General features: G+C 27.7%; 5 protein-coding genes across 5 annotated transcripts; all 5 read left to right on the plus strand.

The window, feature by feature from the left end:
• Window positions 1–811: 811 nt before the first annotated feature.
• Window positions 812–3,127, plus strand: LOC149030907 (putative glutamate receptor). The gene is given in 9 exon segments (XM_089177282.1): window positions 812–1,297; window positions 1,396–1,666; window positions 1,669–1,721; window positions 1,794–1,959; window positions 2,041–2,249; window positions 2,335–2,424; window positions 2,634–2,797; window positions 2,867–2,936; window positions 2,939–3,127. Coding segments are annotated over 9 exon segments (1,698 nt in total).
• Window positions 3,128–4,064: 937 nt separating this feature from the next.
• Window positions 4,065–6,593, plus strand: LOC107066062 (glutamate receptor U1). Its single transcript, XM_089177283.1, has 8 exons — window positions 4,065–4,257; window positions 4,325–4,812; window positions 4,913–5,239; window positions 5,326–5,491; window positions 5,564–5,772; window positions 5,847–5,936; window positions 6,037–6,200; window positions 6,266–6,593. Exons 1-8 carry the CDS (start codon window positions 4,086–4,088, stop codon window positions 6,591–6,593), a joined length of 1,944 nt encoding a protein of 647 aa, XP_089033409.1. The 5' UTR covers window positions 4,065–4,085.
• A 1,066-nt stretch (window positions 6,594–7,659) lies between these two features.
• LOC149030908 (putative glutamate receptor) lies at window positions 7,660–10,928 on the plus strand. Its single transcript, XM_089177284.1, has 7 exons — window positions 7,660–8,147; window positions 8,246–8,572; window positions 8,645–8,810; window positions 8,892–9,100; window positions 9,186–9,275; window positions 10,434–10,597; window positions 10,667–10,928. The coding sequence occupies exons 1-7, from the start codon at window positions 7,662–7,664 to the stop codon at window positions 10,926–10,928; spliced, it is 1,704 nt and encodes a 567-aa protein (XP_089033410.1). The 5' UTR covers window positions 7,660–7,661.
• Window positions 10,929–11,900: 972 nt separating this feature from the next.
• Window positions 11,901–14,353, plus strand: LOC149030909 (putative glutamate receptor). The gene is made up of 7 exons (XM_089177304.1): window positions 11,901–12,388; window positions 12,485–12,811; window positions 12,885–13,050; window positions 13,132–13,340; window positions 13,426–13,515; window positions 13,725–13,888; window positions 13,958–14,353. The coding sequence occupies exons 1-7, from the start codon at window positions 11,903–11,905 to the stop codon at window positions 14,217–14,219; spliced, it is 1,704 nt and encodes a 567-aa protein (XP_089033430.1). The 5' UTR covers window positions 11,901–11,902; the 3' UTR covers window positions 14,220–14,353.
• Window positions 14,354–15,199: 846 nt separating this feature from the next.
• On the plus strand, window positions 15,200–17,547 carry LOC107073709 (putative glutamate receptor). Its single transcript, XM_015334404.2, has 7 exons — window positions 15,200–15,687; window positions 15,775–16,101; window positions 16,185–16,350; window positions 16,451–16,659; window positions 16,738–16,827; window positions 17,047–17,210; window positions 17,274–17,547. The coding sequence occupies exons 1-7, from the start codon at window positions 15,202–15,204 to the stop codon at window positions 17,545–17,547; spliced, it is 1,716 nt and encodes a 571-aa protein (XP_015189890.2). The 5' UTR covers window positions 15,200–15,201.
• The last annotated feature ends 7 nt before the right edge of the window (window positions 17,548–17,554 follow it).

Below are 17,554 nucleotides of genomic sequence, written 5' to 3' on the forward strand. Positions count from 1 at the left end.
GTTTTTAATCGATCATTATAGTACAAAACGTTACACAGCTCTTTGTATTAAAGGAAAAAATTAAAAAATAACGTTCAAAACTCGCAAATGATTTCAATCAAGTGTTTTCTTCGTTTATATCGATTAGTAAAACTATTTAATTACTTTAATGGAAGTGCAATGTTATTATTATGACATTGCATTTAATTATTAGATAGAATAAAAAACACAGAAACGTGTTCGCTCTTATAAATTTAAAGATAAAAGCGAATTTTTATACATCCACTGGAAAGATGAAACGGAAAAGAAATGATTAAAATAAAGTTTATTCTTTGGTTAATGAAATGAAGTTGCAAAAATAATAAGAAATTACTTTTTCTTTGAACAGAAATGTGAACATGCAAGTAGCAAGCAATTTTGATCTATATAACGATTTTGGTGATAATAATTATCCGTAGTGTTTAGAAATTTAGTCTCCTTCTATCTTCTTTCGTTGCAACATAAAAGCTTCTTACAAACATTCTTAAAACGTGAATGTATTATTAGTTTGAACACAAAAAAAAACATTTTTACTGTAAAATTAGAAAAATATAAAGCACAATATGCGACTAAAAATATTCATTTTAATTATATTTTTTATTCCAAAAGTAGTAAAATCGTATGAGTTTCTTTCTACCAGCATGGAACATGTTCCTTTGATGATGGATATTTGCAAATTATATGGAATAAAATCCATCATTTTTTTATACGCCGAATCGATAAAAGGTACGATACTATTTCTCATATTTATCTCATCATATTTTCTGAAACTTCTTAGACATTTTTTTTAGAAATGGAAATGACAACGATGGTTTTCAAATGGACTCGTGCACTTTCACGCGGAGGTTTCGCTACAACAAATTTTTACTTTTCACAATTGCACAGATCATCGCATTACGTTGGACGAGTCTTAAGACCACTTTACGTTTCTCTAATTTCTAATTACGAAGCAATTAACGAGTTCTCATTAGCAACTAGTACATTTGACATGTCTTTTGCCGTTTGGCTTGTGATTTTTATTTACAAGGGACATGGTTCTGATTATTGTCTCAGTCCACCTGGTAATATTTTTCATTTAAGATTCAATTCTGAAATGTTGGTTCTTTGTGGTAGGGAAAATATTTTGCGTGAATGGTATTCAGTTGACACGAATAATACCGATATCGGATATTTTGCTACGTGGAACTCGCAGGAAGGAATCGTTGAAATGGTTCAAAAATCTCTTTACGAAAGAAGAATAAATTTACACGGTCTAGTTATGAACACTGTAATTGTTAATGTACATATAGATATTTCAATTTATATATTATATTGTATATTTCCTATTCGTGTTTTTAGTACAATTATAGTTTTATTTTTACTACTAATTTTTTGTAGGATTCAATATTCTTACCTGTCATAGGTAAAGAGTATGAGGGAATTTTTGGCAGAGTGTTTTCTGAGCTTTGTACGGCTCTGAATTTTACTTTAAACGTTGTCGCAAAAGTAGATGAGTACGGAATATATGATCCAGAAAAAGATACTTGGTCCGGTGCAATTGGAGAAATATATTCAGGACGTGCTAATATTTCTATTTCAGATTTTTCTATGACCAGTGCAAGATTGAACGCTGTTGATTTTTCCTTTCCTCTTTTTACCTCAAAAAATTCTCTTTTTTTCGACAACCACACAAATTCTCTATTAAATGGTCAACTTATTTTCTAGTAAGTCAACTTACAATATAACTATTCATATTTATTAACAATTACAAATGATATCGTTACTTTTTTTTATAGACCTTTACTTATCCCGTTTGGATCACTATATTTGTAATACTTACAGCAGCATCAATTTTAATAATATTTCTCAAAATCAAAATTAGAAGCAATCGTGATCTTATGCGTTTGGGATCCGATAGTTTTCTGGAAGTTTGGGGTATTTTTTGTCAACAGGGTCTTGAAGGTTTCAATTTATTTTTTTATCTTCTATCTAAAAGTTTATTATCTTCGTAACAATATTTATAAAAATGTTTGTTAACTTTAGATTTTCCTGGAAGAACTTCATTAAAAATAGCATACTTTTCTATATTTCTTTTTGCTACCGTATTATCGGCAGCTTATTCTGCGTCTTTGACAAGCATTTTAACATCTGCTACCCATACGTTACCTTTTTCTTCATTAGAGACTTTTGTTAAAGATGGCACTTATAAATTAGCCGTTTTTCATGGTTCAGCTGATTATGATTCATTTGCAGTAAATATTATGTTTTATTGTACCTATTACCTATGTTGTGCTAAAAAAATAACTACAAGTATGTGTCATACAAATTTATTTGCAGAATTCGGAGCAACCTTTAATTAAGGAATTAATGAAGTTTATGATCGAAAAGGACAAATTACCAGTTACCGTGCTGGATGCGATTAATTTAGTACGATAATCTATTTAATCGTTTCGTTATTGGGAACCTATATAGGGAACTTATATAATGTCACAATACTCTACGTACAATTGAATTTATATTCAAAAATACTTGCACCAAACCATACTATGACGAAACTATTACAGAAAATATCATATAATTGTTCTTATTATATTTATTTTATTTGCTATATTTTTAATAATGTTAAATAATTACAGATTTGTGAGGATGAAAAACTGACGGTGCTTATTTACAATATAATAAAAGATGACCTAAGTATTAATTTGCCATGCGATGTAGTTTCGGTAAACGTAGGAGGGGTAGAAAGTTTATCCATTGTTTTATCAAAAAACAATGCATTCACAGATCTTATTAATTTTCAGTAAGTATTTGACGAATAAAAATCTGTTAATTTTCACCGATCGTAATTAAAAACTAAAACATATTTCAGCTTGCAGAAATTTATCAATAATGGAATGTTAAATCGTTTGAAAGATACTACATATAAAAAAAATTCCGACGGCCGATAAAGGAGCATATTGCAGTTTCCTTGAATATCGTTATATCATTATTTGTTTTCGTCCTAATCGGCATCATTATTAGTATTTGCATTCTATTCGTAGAAAAATATGTTCATGCTTATAAAATGAACAAAGAATTAATGGTAGATCTTGTACCATCGATTAAATCTTCCGAACTTTCTAAAAAATGAAGAGAAAAGTTTAACAAATATTACAAACAATTTTTGCAAATTGGAGTGGCTTAATTATTATTCTTCTCGTTATGGCATGTTTTGAGGCTAGTATTGTTCTATATATATTTGATCGTACATATCGTATCATTATATAATTTTAGATTCCTTATATCTGCGAAATTATAATCCGTTAACAAATAATTATTTAAAATTACGGTAATATCAATTTTATTCGCACAATAAAATATTAGAAATAACGCAAATGTTTATTTCCAATAAATATGTGTTTCTGCGTAATTTGACAGAAAGTAAAAATAAATTTAAATAACACGTACTAAATATCTTTGTTTATAAAAAGCCAATCAATTACATCAGCTTGTTTAATTTTTTGTGATAGCAATTAGAATAGAGTTTATTATCACGCGTATACACTATTATATTAAATTATGCATAGTGAAAAGTAGTTGTTTAATGTTATTAGAATAAAATAAAAAAGAATAATAGTATTTTATTCATTTATTCAAATTGATATGATAATTATTATCTTTTTATTGTAATAACTGCATTTAAATTTTTTCTTTATTGACCTCTTAATAAAATAGAATAAATAATAAGAAAAACTATATATCACGTTTAAAAATCATTTTATGAAAGGTTTGTTCCTCGTTAATATCGATTAGAATAGCTATGCAATTATTTTAATGAAAGTGCCACTTTTTGTTTCTTTCTTTTCATTATTTTTTTTTTTTTGAAAAAAACTTATTATATAATCATATGATAATAAAAAGGTGTATTATTCTTTTACAATACTCTCATGTCACGTACATTTTGATAAACATGACTATTTTAAAATTCAAAGTGATGATAATCTTGTAAAGAGTTTATGAATTCAGTCTAGTGTGATCTTTCTTTATAATAGCACGAAATTTTTCCAATAACTTTCTTAAAACGTAGTCGACTAATAAAAAAAAAAATAATGACATTAGACGTGAGATTAAAAATATTTCTATTTCTCATTCTTTTCTCGAATATTGTTCTATCAATTGAATTATTTTCCATTGGTGATCAATACATTCCTTTCATCATCGATGTATGCAAATTTTATGGAACGAAATCTATCATTTTTTTACACGCCAAATCGATGAAAGGTACATATACTTTTTTTTTCTTATCTTTGTTTCATTCGTTCTATGTTTTCCTTTTATTTTTCTTCAGACATGGAAATGACCACGATGCTGTTAAAATGGACACGTGCCCTTTCTCGCGAAGGTTTCACAACCACCAATTTGTATTTTTCAGAATTGCACAAATCATCGTATTACGTTAAGCAAATCTTACGACCGCATTACATCGCAATAATTACTAATTACGACTCAATTAATGAGTTTTCTTTAGCAACTAGTACATTTGATATGTCTTATCCGATATGGCTTGTGATATTTTTCTACGAAGGTCACGGGTTAGATTATTGTCACAGTCCACCTGGTAATATTTTTCATTTAACATTCAATACGGAAATGTTGGTTCGTTGCGGTACGGAAAATACTTTAAGCGAATGGTATTCTCTCGATACCAATCAAACCGATATCGATTATTTAGCTACATGGAATTCGGATGAAGGATTCGTTCAAAGAGTTTCAGGTTCTCTTTACGAAAGAAGAAACAATTTACGAGGTTCAATAATAAGAGTAGTTACTGTTAAGGTAACATTGATATATTTTTTTTTATAATTATTACGAAACATTTATTTTGATTATATTTTTACTGAAGTGTTTTTCTTGTTGTTTTTTTCTCTTTCTTCAGGAATCACAATTCATAAATCTAAATGAAGATAACGAATTGGACGGTATATTTGGTATATTATTTAAAGAACTTAGCGTGGCTCTGAATTTTAGTTATATTATCTCGGAAGTAAGCGGACATGGAAGTTGGAATAAACAGGAAAATAGCTGGAATGAAGCCCTGAACAAAACCATTTCAGGACATGCCGATATTTCTCTTGCTGATTTTTCTATGACCAGTGTTAGAATGAATAATTTTGATTTTTCCTTGCCTATTATAATAGGGGAAAATAATCTTTTCTTTCGAGAACCAGAAAAATTTACGATTAAATGGTCATCTTATTTTCGAGTATGATCATTTGCGATAGAATGTATTATTTTTGTATTTTTTCTGTAATAATCTTCACGAATGCAAACATTTATTTATTCTTACAGATTTTTTCTTATTTTATTTGGATTTCCATTATTGGAATATTAATTGCTTCATCAATATTATTAGTTTTTCTTAAAATTAAGAATGGAAACAATCGAAAAATTGGACTTTTATTGTCAGATACTTTTTTCGAGATACTTGGCATATTTTGTCAACAAGGACTTGCTGGTATTCAATATTTTTATAGATTATTTTCTTACCTATTTTTTTTTTGTTTAAAAAAATATTTATTCGTTTTAGATTTTCCTGATAGTTATTCGCTAAGAATAGCATACTTCTCAATATTTATTTTGGCTGTCGTCTTATCGGCTGCTTATTCTGCGATTTTGATCTGTTTTTTAACTTCCACAACCCATATTTTCCCCTTCCATTCATTACAAGGCTTCGTTGATGATGGTACTTACAAAATATCTGTCTTTCGTGATTCTAGTAAATATAATTTTTTTGCAGTAAGTATTAATACGCATTTCAAACTTATATAATTATTAATAAAATTATATTATATCGTAATGTTTATTGGTAGAGTTCGAAGGATCCACAAGCAAAGGAAATAATGAAGCTTATGATAGAAAAGGAAAATTTACCGATAAATTTAATCGATGGATTTAGACAAGTACGATGAAATGTTATTAAAAAAACAAAACAAAAAGTGATATTATTTTGTAAATATTTATTATTGTTTTTGAAATAATATTCCTCGTTATACATTACAGATTTGTGATAATCATAAATTAACACTCTACTCTTACTACGATATGAAAAGAGATATATATTTAAAAATGCCTTGCAATGTGAATTATATTAAAACTGGAATTTTGGAAAATTTAGCTTTCATTTTATCCAAAAATTATCCCTTTACGGGTGTCATTAATGCTCAGTAAGTATAAGATGAATTTTGTTTTATTTGGATATATTCTAAAATTAAATACGAACTTATTCTAGTTTGCAGAAATTTGTCAACACTGGAATTATAAATCGTTGGAAAGTTAAGATATTTAAAAAAAAAAATAATAATATAAGAAATCGTCATTCTCCGATATATTTAAATAGTGTAATAACTCTTATTTGTTTAATACAACTTGGCATCATTTTGAGTGTTTTTATTCTCATCGTTGAAATATGTATCTATGCTCGTAAAAATAAGAAACAAAAGATCCTCGATCGAATACCAGCTATCAAATCGTCCAAATTTTATGGAAGAAACAATGACAGTAGGAAAAATTCAGGAACCAAATATGTAAATCGTAAACGATCACGCGTTAGGTATTAACAAACAACGTAAATGTTCTTAACTAATTTTTTTCTTTTACAAAAATTATTATCTATGAAAATACAAATTTTTACCTTTACAAATAAGGTTTTATGAATCACATTTATGTTTGTTATTAAAAAATGTTTTCTTTATTTTTAATGATAAATTGATGTAAATTGAATTTGTTCGTCTGAAAATAAAATGCATATAATATTATACATTATTGTTTCATTATTGTAATCAAATATGTATACTTTTCTTTTTCAACATGTTTTTAATCGATCATTACAATATCCAACGTTACACAGCTCTTCGTATTAAAGAAAAAAATTTTTAAAATAACGTTCGAAACTCGCAAATGATTTCAATCAAGTGTTTTCTTCGTTTATATCGATTAGTAAAACTATTTAATTACTTTAATGGAAGTGTAATGTTATTATTATGACGTTGCATTTAATTATTAGATAGAATAAAAAAACAGAAAAGTGTTCGCTTCTATAAATTTATAAATAAAAGCGATCTTTTATACATCAACTAAAAAGATGAAAGAAAAAAGAAATGATTAAAATAAAATTTATTCATTTGTCAAGTAGATGAAGTTGGAAAAATAATAAGAAATTACTTTTTCTTTGAACAGAAATATGAACATACAAGATGCAAGTAATTTTGATCTATATCACGATTATGGTGATAATAATTATCCGTAGTGTTTAGAAATTTAGTCTCCTTCTATCTTCTTTCGTTGCAACATAAAAGCTTCTTACAAAAATTCTTAAAACGTGAATGTATTATTAGTTTAAACACAAAAAAAAAAAACATTTTTACTGTAAAATTAGAAAAATATAAAGCACAATATGCGATTAAAAATATTCATTTTAATTATATTTTTTATTCCAAAAGTAGTAAAATCGTATGAGTTTCTTTCTACCAGCATGGAACATGTTCCTTTGATGATGGATATTTGCAAATTATACGGAATAAAATCCATCATTTTTTTATACGCCGAATCGATAAAAGGTAAGATATTATTTCTCATATTTATCTGATCATATTTTCTGAAACTTTTCTGTGACTTTTTCTTTAGAAATGGAAATGACAACGATGGTTTTCAAATGGACTCGTGCACTTTCACGCGAAAGTTTCGCTACAACAAATTTTTACTTTTCAGAATTGCACAGATCATCGCATTACGTGGGACGAATCTTAAGACCACTTTACGTTTCTGTGATTTCTAATTACGAAGCGATCAACGAATTCTCATTAGCAACTAGTACATTTGACATGTCATTTGCCGTTTGGCTTGTGATTTTTATTTACAAGGGACATGGTTCTGATTATTGTCTCAGTCCACCTGGTAATATTTTTCATTTAAGATTCAATTCTGAAATGTTGGTTCTTTGTGGTAGGGAAAATATTTTGCGTGAATGGTATTCAGTTGACACGAATAATACTGATATCGAATATTTTGCTACGTGGAACTCGCAGGAAGGAATCGTTGAAATGGTTCAAAAATCTCTTTACGAAAGAAGAATAAATTTACACGGTCTAGTTATGAACACTGTAATTGTTAAGGTACATATATAAATATTTTAACTTATATATTATAGTGTATATTTCTCATTCGTGTTTAGTTCAATTATAGTTTTATTCTTACTACTAATTTTTTGTAGGATTCAACATTCTTACGTGTCATAGATAATGAGTTTGAGGGAGTTTTTGGCAGAGTGTTTTCTGAGCTTTGTACGGCTCTGAATTTTACTTTAAACGTTGTCGCAAAAGTAGATGATTACGGAATATATGATCCAGAAAAAGATACTTGGTCCGGTGCAATTGGAGAAATATATTCAGGACGTGCTAATATTTCTATTTCAGATTTTTCTATGACCAGTGCAAGATTGAACGCTGTTGATTTTTCCTTTCCTCTTTTTACCTCAAAAAATTCTCTTTTTTTTCGAGAACCACACAAATTCTCTATTAAATGGTCAACTTATTTTCTAGTAAGTCAACTTACAATATAACTTTTCATATTTATTAACAATTACAAATGATATCGTTACTTTTTTTTATAGACCTTTACTTATCCTGTTTGGATCACTATATTTGTAATACTAACAGCAGCATCAATTTTAATAATATTTCTCAAAATCAAAATTAGAAGCAATCGTGATCTTATGCGTTTGGGATCCGATAGTTTTCTGGAAGTTTGGGGTATTTTTTGTCAACAGGGTCTTGAAGGTTTCAATTTATTTTTTTATCTTCTATCTAAAAGTTTATTATCTACGCAACAATATTTATAAAAATATTTGTTAACTTTAGATTTTCCTGGAAGAACTTCATTAAGAATAGCATACTTTTCTATATTTCTTTTTGCTACCGTATTATCGGCAGCTTATTCTGCGTCTTTGACAAGCATTTTAACATCTGCCACCCATACGTTACCTTTTTCTTCATTAGAGACTTTTGTTAAAGATGGCACTTATAAATTTGCCGTTTTTCATGGTTCAGCTGATTATGATGCATTTATAGTAAATATTATATTGTATTGTACCTATTACCTATGTTGTGCTAAAAAAATAACTACAAGTATGTATCATGCAATTTTATTTGCAGAATTCGGAGCAACCGCTAATAAAGGAATTAATGAAGTTTATGATCGAAAAAGACAAATTACCAGTTACCGTGCAGGATGCGATTAATTTAGTACGATTAACTATTTAATCCTTTCGTTATTGGGAACCCATATAGGGAACTTATATAATGTCACAATCCTTTACGTACAATTGAATTTATATTCAAAAATACTTGCACTAACCCACGTAATATAAAAACTTTCTAAAAACTTTCTAAAACATCTCTGGATTAGTTTTAAACATTTCGAAAAATTTCTGAAAAATCTTTCTGCAAGGTGAAAATGTTATCGTCTAAAACCTGGCAAAAGATTTCGAAAAAGATCTTGGAAGATTTTTAAAACCCTATCACCATATTTTTCGAAAGTTTTCTGGAAAAAATTATTGAAATGCTTTCAAGAAAAACAATTGAGCTATCCAGGGCCACCGATCAATCCTTCTCACGAATGCCCGATAAATTTGGCATGGAGGCGCTCGTCCTACAAAAGGTTTTTGGAAGATTTTCTGAAACCTTCTCGTCATGTTTTGTTAAAGGTTTCTATAAATTTGTTTGAAATGTTTTTGAAATATTTTTCATAATGTTTTTACAAACTTTTTTTGAAATATTGTGTGAGATCTTTGCAAAAGGTTTCTGCAAGGTTTTATAGAAATATTTTTTCATCAAGGTTTTGCGAAAAATTATATTTTTTTGAAATATTTCGGAAATGTTTTCAGAACATATCGCAAAAGATTTCATGAAAGTTTTGAAAAGTGTTTCTAAAAATATTATTTAAAAGATTACTACAAGATTTACAAAAAATTTTAATAAAATAATTTAATAAAACTTTTGAAAACTTTTCTACAACATTTTTTTATATATTTTTAATAATATTCTTACAAACTTTCTTGAAATATTCTATAAAATCTTTTCGCTAGGTTTCTGCAAGGTTTCATAGAAATATTCTTAAACATTTTAATTACTCTATCAGTAAAATATTTAAGAGATGTTTTTAATAGTTTTTTGTAAATTCCTTTATGATTCTTTTTCAAAATATTTTAGAATAATGCCTGCAAGATTTCTGAAAGATTTTTTTGGAAATATTTTACGAAAACTTTCGCTGAAAGATTTCAAAACTTGTCGTGTTATGTGGGAAGCCATACCATAACGAAAGGATTACAGAAAATATCAAATAATTGTTCTTATTATATTTATTTTACTTGTTATATTGTTAATAATGTTAAATAATTACAGATTTGTGAGGATGAAAAACTGACAGTGCTTATTTACAATAGAATAAAAGATGACCTAAGTATTGATTTGCCATGCGATGTGGTTTCGGTAAACGTAGGAGGGGTAGAAAGTTTATCTATTGTTTTATCAAAAAACAATGCATTCACAGATCTTATTAATTTTCAGTAAGTATTTGACGAATAAAAATCTGTTAATTTTCACCGATCGTAATTAAAAACTAAAACATATTTCAGCTTGCAGAAATTTATCAATAATGGAATGTTAAATCGTTTGAAAGATACTACATATAAAAAAAAATTCCGACGGCCGATAAAGGAGCATATTGCAGTTTCCTTGAATATCGTTATATCATTATTTGTTTTCGTCCTAATCGGCATCATTATTAGTATTTGCATTCTATTCGTAGAAAAATATGTTTATGCTTATAAAATGAACAAAGAATTAATGGTAGATCTTGTACCATCCATTGAATCTTCCGAACTTTCTAAGAAATGAAGAGAAAAGTTTACCAAATATTACAAACAATTTTTGCAAATTGGAGTTGTTTAATTATTATTCTTCTCGTTATGGCATGTTTTGAGGCTAGTATTGTTCCATATATATTTGATCGTACATATCGTATCATTATATAATTTTAGATCCTTATATCTGCAAAATTATTATTCGTTAACTTATATTTTGTTAGTATCATAAGAACGGTTCTAATTCGTCTTAAATAAATGTTTATGAAATTTTGTTGTTTTCTTAAAAGAAATAATTAAAATGTTAGATCTAATTTAAGCAAATAATTTTATCAAAGTGTCAGCCTTTGTTTGTGTCGATTGGTAACAACGCTATGAGATTATTTTAATGAGAGTAAATCGTTGTCTTTATGTTACTGCATTTAAATTTTATAAAGAATGGTATGTGCTTGTGCAGATCTATAAATAAAATCGATTATGCATATGTCTTCAAAGATGAAACAAATAAAGAATAATTACAACAATGTTTATTTATGTGATCGATTATACAGAAATGCTAATTTGAAAAATTATTTTCTCAACAGAGTTGCGCATTGTTCCGATCTATAAATCGATAACAATATTACAGGTTGTAATAAGTATATCTGCAATGTTTAGAAATTTAGTCTCATTCTATCATCTTTAGTTGCCACATATAAGCTTCTGGAAAAACATTTTTACAATAAAGTTCTATAATAAAATTAAATAGAAATTAAGAAAAAATATATAAAATATAATATGAGATTGAAGATAATACTTTTATTCATTTTTTGGTTCCAAAAACAGTAAGATCGTATGAATTTCTTTCTACCAGCATGGAACATGTTCCTTTGATGATCGATATTTGTAATTTACATGGGTTAAAATCCGTAATCTTTTTATATGGGGAGTCGATAAAAGGTGCGATAATATTTCTCATATTTATCTCATCATATTTTCTGAAACTTTTCTTAGACATTTTTTTTAGAAATGGAAATGACAACGATGGTTTTCAAATGGACTCGTGCACTTTCACGCGAAGGTTTCGCTACAAAAAATTTTTACTTTTCACAATTGCACAGATCATCGCATTACGTTGGACGAATCTTAAGACCACTTTACGTTTCTCTAATTTCTAATTACGAAGCAATTAACGAGTTCTCATTAGCAACTAGTACATTTGACATGTCATTCGCCGTTTGGCTTGTGATTTTTATTTACAAGGGACATGGTTCTGATTATTGTCTCAGACCACCTGGGAATATTTTTCATTTAAGATTCAATTCCGAAATGTTGATTCTTTGTGGTAGGGAAAATATTTTGCGTGAATGGTATTCAGTTGACACGAATAATACCGATATCGAATATTTTGCTACGTGGAACTCGCAGGAAGGAATCGTTGAAATGGTTCAAAAATCTCTTTACGAAAGAAGAATAAATTTACACGGTCTAGTTATGAACACTGTAATTGTTAAGGTACATATAGATATTTCAATTTATATATTATATTTTATATTTCTCATTCGTGTTTAGTACAATTATAGTTTTATTCTTATTACTAATTTTTTTTAGGATTCAACATTCTTACGTGTCATAGATAATGAGTTTGAGGGAGTTTTTGGCAGAGTGTTTTCTGAGCTTTGTACGGCTCTGAATTTTACTTTAAAAGTTGTCGCAAAAGTAGATGATTACGGAATATATGATCCAGAAAAAGATACTTGGTCCGGTGCAATTGGAGAAATATATTCAGGACATGCTAATATTTCTATTTCTGATTTTTCTATGACCAGTGCAAGATTGAACGCTGTTGATTTTTCCTTTCCTCTTTTTACCTCAAAATATTCTCTTTTTTTTCAAGAACCACACAAATTCTCTATTAAATGGTCAACTTATTTTCTAGTAAGTCAACTTACAATATAACTTTTCATATTTATTAACAATTACAAATGATATCGTTACTTTTTTTTTATAGACCTTTACTTATCCCGTTTGGATCACTATATTTGTAATACTAACAGCAGCATCAATTTTAATAATATTTCTCAAAATCAAAATTAGAAGCAATCGTGATCTTATGCGTTTGGGATCTGATAGTTTTCTGGAAGTTTGGGGCATTTTTTGTCAACAGGGTCTTGAAGGTTTCAATTTATTTTTTTATCTTCTATCTAAAAGTTTATTATCTTCGTAACAATATTTATAAAAATATTTGTTAACTTTAGATTTTCCTGGAAGAACTTCATTAAAAATAGCATACTTTTCTATATTTCTTTTTGCTACCGTATTATCAGCAGCTTATTCTGCGTCTTTGACTAGCATTTTAACATCTGCCACCCATACGTTACCTTTTTCTTCATTAGAGACTTTTGTTAAAGATGGCACTTATAAATTTGCTGTTTTTCATGGTTCAGCTGATTATGATTCATTTACAGTAAATATTATGTTGTTTTGTACCTATTACCTATGTTGTGCTAAAAAAATAACTACAAGTATGTATCATACAAATTTATTTGTAGAATTCGGAGCAACCGCTAATAAAGGAATTAATGAAGTTTATGATCGAAAAAGACAAATTACCAGTTACCGTGCAGAATGCGATTAATTTAGTACGAATAACTATTTAATCCTTTCGTTATTGTGAACCCATATAGGGAACTTATATAATGCCACAATACTCTACGTACAATTGAATTTATATTCAAAAATACTTGCACCAAGCCATACTATGACGAAACGATTACAGAAAATATCAAATAATTGTTCTTATTATATTTATTTTATTTGCTATATTTTTAATAATGTTAAATAATTACAGATTTGTGAGGATGAAAAAATGACGATGCTTACTTACAATATAATGAAAGATGACCTAAGTATTGATTTGCAATGCGATGTAGTTTCGGTAAACGTAGGAGGTGTAGAAAGTTTATCCATTGTTTTATCAAAAAACAATGCATTCACAGATCTTATTAATTTTCAGTAAGTATTTGATGAATAAAAATCTGTTAATTTTCACCGATCGTAATTAAAAACAAAAACATATTTCAGCTTGCAGAAATTTATCAATAATGGAATGTTAAATCGTTTGGAAGATACTACATATAAAAAAAAATTCCGACGGCCGATAAAGGAGCATATTGCAGTTTCCTTGAATATCGTTATATCATTATTTGTTTTCGTCCTAATCGGCATCATTATTAGTATTTGCATTCTATTCGTAGAAAAATATGTTTATGCTTATAAAATGAACAAAGAATTAATGGTAGATCTTGTACCATCGATTAAATCTTCCGAACTTTCTAAAAAATGAAGAGAAAAGTTTACCAAATATTACAAAAAATTTTTGCAAATTGGAGTGGTTTAATTATTTTTCTTCTCGATATGGCATGTTTTGAGGCTAGTATTGTTCCATATATATTTGATCGTACATTTCTTATCATTATATAATTTTAGATTCCTTATATTTGCAAAATTATTATTCGTTAACTTATATTTTGTTAGTATCATAAGAACGGTTCTAATTCGTCTTAAATAAATGTTTATGAAATTTTGTTGTTTTCTTAAAAGAAATAATTAAAATGTTAGATCTAATTTAAGCAAATAATTTTATCAAAGTGTCAGCCTTTGTTTGTGTCGATTGGTAACAACGCTTTGAGATTATTTTAATGAAAGTAAAACGTTTTCTTTATGTTACTGTATTTAAATTTTATAAAGAATGGTATGTGCTCGTGCAGATCTATAAATAAAATCGATTATGCATATAAGTCTTCAAAGATGAAACAAATAAAGAATACCTAATTACAACAATGTTTATTTATGTGATCGATTATACAGAAATGCTAATTTGAAAAATTATTTTCTCAACAGAGTTGCGCATTGTTCCGATCTATAAATCGATAACAATATTACAGGTTGTAATAAGTATATCTGCAGTGTTTAGAAATTTAGTCTCATTCTATCTTCTTTAGTTGCCACATATAAGCTTCTGGCAAAACATTTTTACAATAAAGTTCTATAATAAAATTAAATAAAAATTAAGAAAAAATATATAAAATATAATATGAGATTGAAGATAATACTTTTATTCATTTTTTTGGTTCCGAAAATAGTAAGATCGTATGAATTTCTTTCTACCAGCATGGAACATGTTCCTTTGATGATCGATATTTGTAATTTACATGGGTTAAAATCCGTAATCTTTTTATATGGGGAATCGATAAAAGGTGCGATAATATTTCTCATATTTATCTCATCATATTTTCTGAAACTTTTCATTGACTTTTTCTTTAGAAATGGAAATGACAACGATGATTTTTAAATGGACTCGTGCACTTTCCCGTGAAGGTTTCGCTACAACAAACTTTTACTTTTCACAATTGCACAGATCAACGCATTACGTAAAACGAATCTTAAGACCATTTTACGTTTCTGTGATTTCTAATTACGAAGCGATCAACGAATTCTCATTAGCAACTAGTACATTTGACATGTCATTTGCCGTTTGGCTTGTGATTTTTATTTACAAAGGACATGGTTCTGATTATTGTCTCAGTCCACCTGGAAATATTTTTCATTTAAGATTCAATTCTGAAATGCTTGTTCTTTGCGGAAGGGATAATATTTTACGCGAATGGTATTCACTCGACACGAAACGTACCGATATCGACTGTTTTGCTACATGGAATTCGAAGAAAGGAATCGTTGAAATGGTTCAAAAATCTCTTTACGAAAGAAGAAATAATTTACAAGGTTTGGCTATGAAATCTGTTGTTGTTAAGGTAAAATATATATTATACTTTAAAAAATTCTATTTTTCGTCGCTATTTCCATTAATTTTATAGAATTATTGATTTTTTTCTCGTCAGGATTCCCTATTCTTTCATATGCAAGATGATAAATTCGGTGGTATTTTTGGAAATATATTTTGCGAACTTTGTGCAACATTAAACTTCAGTTTAAATATCGTCTCAGAAGTAGATGAGTACGGAAGTAGGAATCTTAATGATAATACTTGGTCTGGTGCAATTGGTGAAATATATTCCGGACGTGCTGACATTTCTCTTTCAGAGTTTTCTATGACTAGTGCAAGATTGAACGTTGTTGACTTTTCCTTTCCTATTATTATATCTAAAAACTCTTTTTTCCTTCGCGAACCAAATATTTTCGCTGTTAAATGGTCAACATATTTTCAAGTAAGTAAATCTACAATCTAACTTTTCATATTTGTTATACATTTTTTAACAATAACAAATGAAATCGTTTCTTTTTTTTACAGACCTTTACTTATCCCGTTTGGATCACTATATTTTTAATACTAATAGCAGCATCGATATTATTAATTTTTCTGAAAATGAAAATAGGTACCGATCGTGATCTGATACATTTGGGATCAGATATTTGTTTTGAAGTTTGGGGTATTTTTTGTCAACAGGGTCTTGAAGGTTTCAATTTATTTTTTTTTTTACCTTCTATCTAATTAATTTCTATTCAAACTTTTATTTTCTTCATAACAATGTTTATACAAATATTCGTTTACTTTAGATTTTCCTAGAAGAACTTCATTGAAAGTAGCATACTATACTATGTTTCTTTTTGTTACCGTATTATCAGCAGCTTATTCTGCGTCTTTGACAAGCTTTTTAACATCTAACATTCACGTGAAACCTTTCTCTTCATTAGAGACTTTTGTTAAGGACGGTACTTATAAATATTTCGTTTATCGTGGTTCGAATGAATTTGATTTATTTGTGGTAAATATGATAACAATTATCTTTGTTTTACTATAAAAATAAATATATAATTATATTTCATAAGAAATTTATTTACAGAATTCGGAAAGTCCACTTAAGAATAAATTAATGAAATTAAAATTTAAAAAAGACAAATTACCAACTTCTTTATTGGACGCATTTAATATGGTACTATTAACTATTAAATCCTTTTTATTACTAACCATATAAATATCATTCGTGTTAACGATTACAGTATGCTGTAAAGAAATTATTAAGATTAAAACATAAAATAACTTTTACATTATATTTATTTTATTAGTTTTATAATATAATATAATATAATAAAAATATTGTTATATTTTATATAAACTATTATATAATTTTAATATAATTTATTAATTACAGATTTGTGAAAATCCAAAATTGACGATGTACATTGACGAGAAAGCAAAAGATCAATTATCATCTAAATTGCCATGCGATATTATTTCTGTTAAAGAAGGAGGTATACAAAGTTTATCCATTATTTTATCCAAACATAGTGCATTCACTGGAATCATCAATTTTTGGTAATTATTCAAATTATAATAATTTGTCGTAATTTATTATTTTATAGAACAAACTTATTACAGGTTACAAAAATTTTTCCATAATGGAATGGTAAATCGTTTGAAAGATACGACGTATAAGAATAAACTCAAACGACCGGTGCAAGAACATATTCCAGTTTCCATATTCTTCGTAGTTTCATTAATTTCCTTCATTCTAATTAGTATCGCTTTTAGTGTATGCATTCTGTTCATAGAAAAGTATATTCATTCTCGTAAAATGAAGAAACAATCAGTGGTTAATTTTACGCGTCGATTGAATCATCCGAATATTATGATGAACGAAAGGAAAGTTTAACAACAAT

The sequence above is a fragment of the Polistes dominula genome, unplaced genomic scaffold (assembly GCF_049000335.1).
Source record: "Polistes dominula isolate Pdom_NZ unplaced genomic scaffold, Pdom_raw_medaka contig_20, whole genome shotgun sequence".
Classification (NCBI taxonomy): Eukaryota; Metazoa; Arthropoda; class Insecta; order Hymenoptera; family Vespidae; genus Polistes; species Polistes dominula.

Excerpts from the sequence above, each read along its gene's own strand:
- LOC149030908 (XM_089177284.1), top strand. The coding sequence starts at position 7,662 with ATGGAAATGACAACGATGGTTTTCAAATGGACTCGTGCACTTTCACGC. Across the intron at positions 9,101-9,185 it reads CTGATTATGATGCATTTATA|AATTCGGAGCAACCGCTAAT; the intron begins GTAAATATTATA and ends TTTTATTTGCAG. Across the intron at positions 10,598-10,666 it reads ACAGATCTTATTAATTTTCA|CTTGCAGAAATTTATCAATA; the intron begins GTAAGTATTTGA and ends AACATATTTCAG.
- LOC107066062 (XM_089177283.1), top strand. The coding sequence starts at position 4,086 with ATGACATTAGACGTGAGATTAAAAATATTTCTATTTCTCATTCTTTTC. Across the intron at positions 5,492-5,563 it reads TTGTCAACAAGGACTTGCTG|ATTTTCCTGATAGTTATTCG; the intron begins GTATTCAATATT and ends TATTCGTTTTAG. Across the intron at positions 5,773-5,846 it reads GTAAATATAATTTTTTTGCA|AGTTCGAAGGATCCACAAGC; the intron begins GTAAGTATTAAT and ends GTTTATTGGTAG.
- LOC149030909 (XM_089177304.1), top strand. The coding sequence starts at position 11,903 with ATGGAAATGACAACGATGGTTTTCAAATGGACTCGTGCACTTTCACGC. Across the intron at positions 13,341-13,425 it reads CTGATTATGATTCATTTACA|AATTCGGAGCAACCGCTAAT; the intron begins GTAAATATTATG and ends ATTTATTTGTAG. Across the intron at positions 13,889-13,957 it reads ACAGATCTTATTAATTTTCA|CTTGCAGAAATTTATCAATA; the intron begins GTAAGTATTTGA and ends AACATATTTCAG.
- LOC107073709 (XM_015334404.2), top strand. The coding sequence starts at position 15,202 with ATGGAAATGACAACGATGATTTTTAAATGGACTCGTGCACTTTCCCGT. Across the intron at positions 15,688-15,774 it reads TGAAATCTGTTGTTGTTAAG|GATTCCCTATTCTTTCATAT; the intron begins GTAAAATATATA and ends TTTTCTCGTCAG. Across the intron at positions 16,351-16,450 it reads TTGTCAACAGGGTCTTGAAG|ATTTTCCTAGAAGAACTTCA; the intron begins GTTTCAATTTAT and ends CGTTTACTTTAG.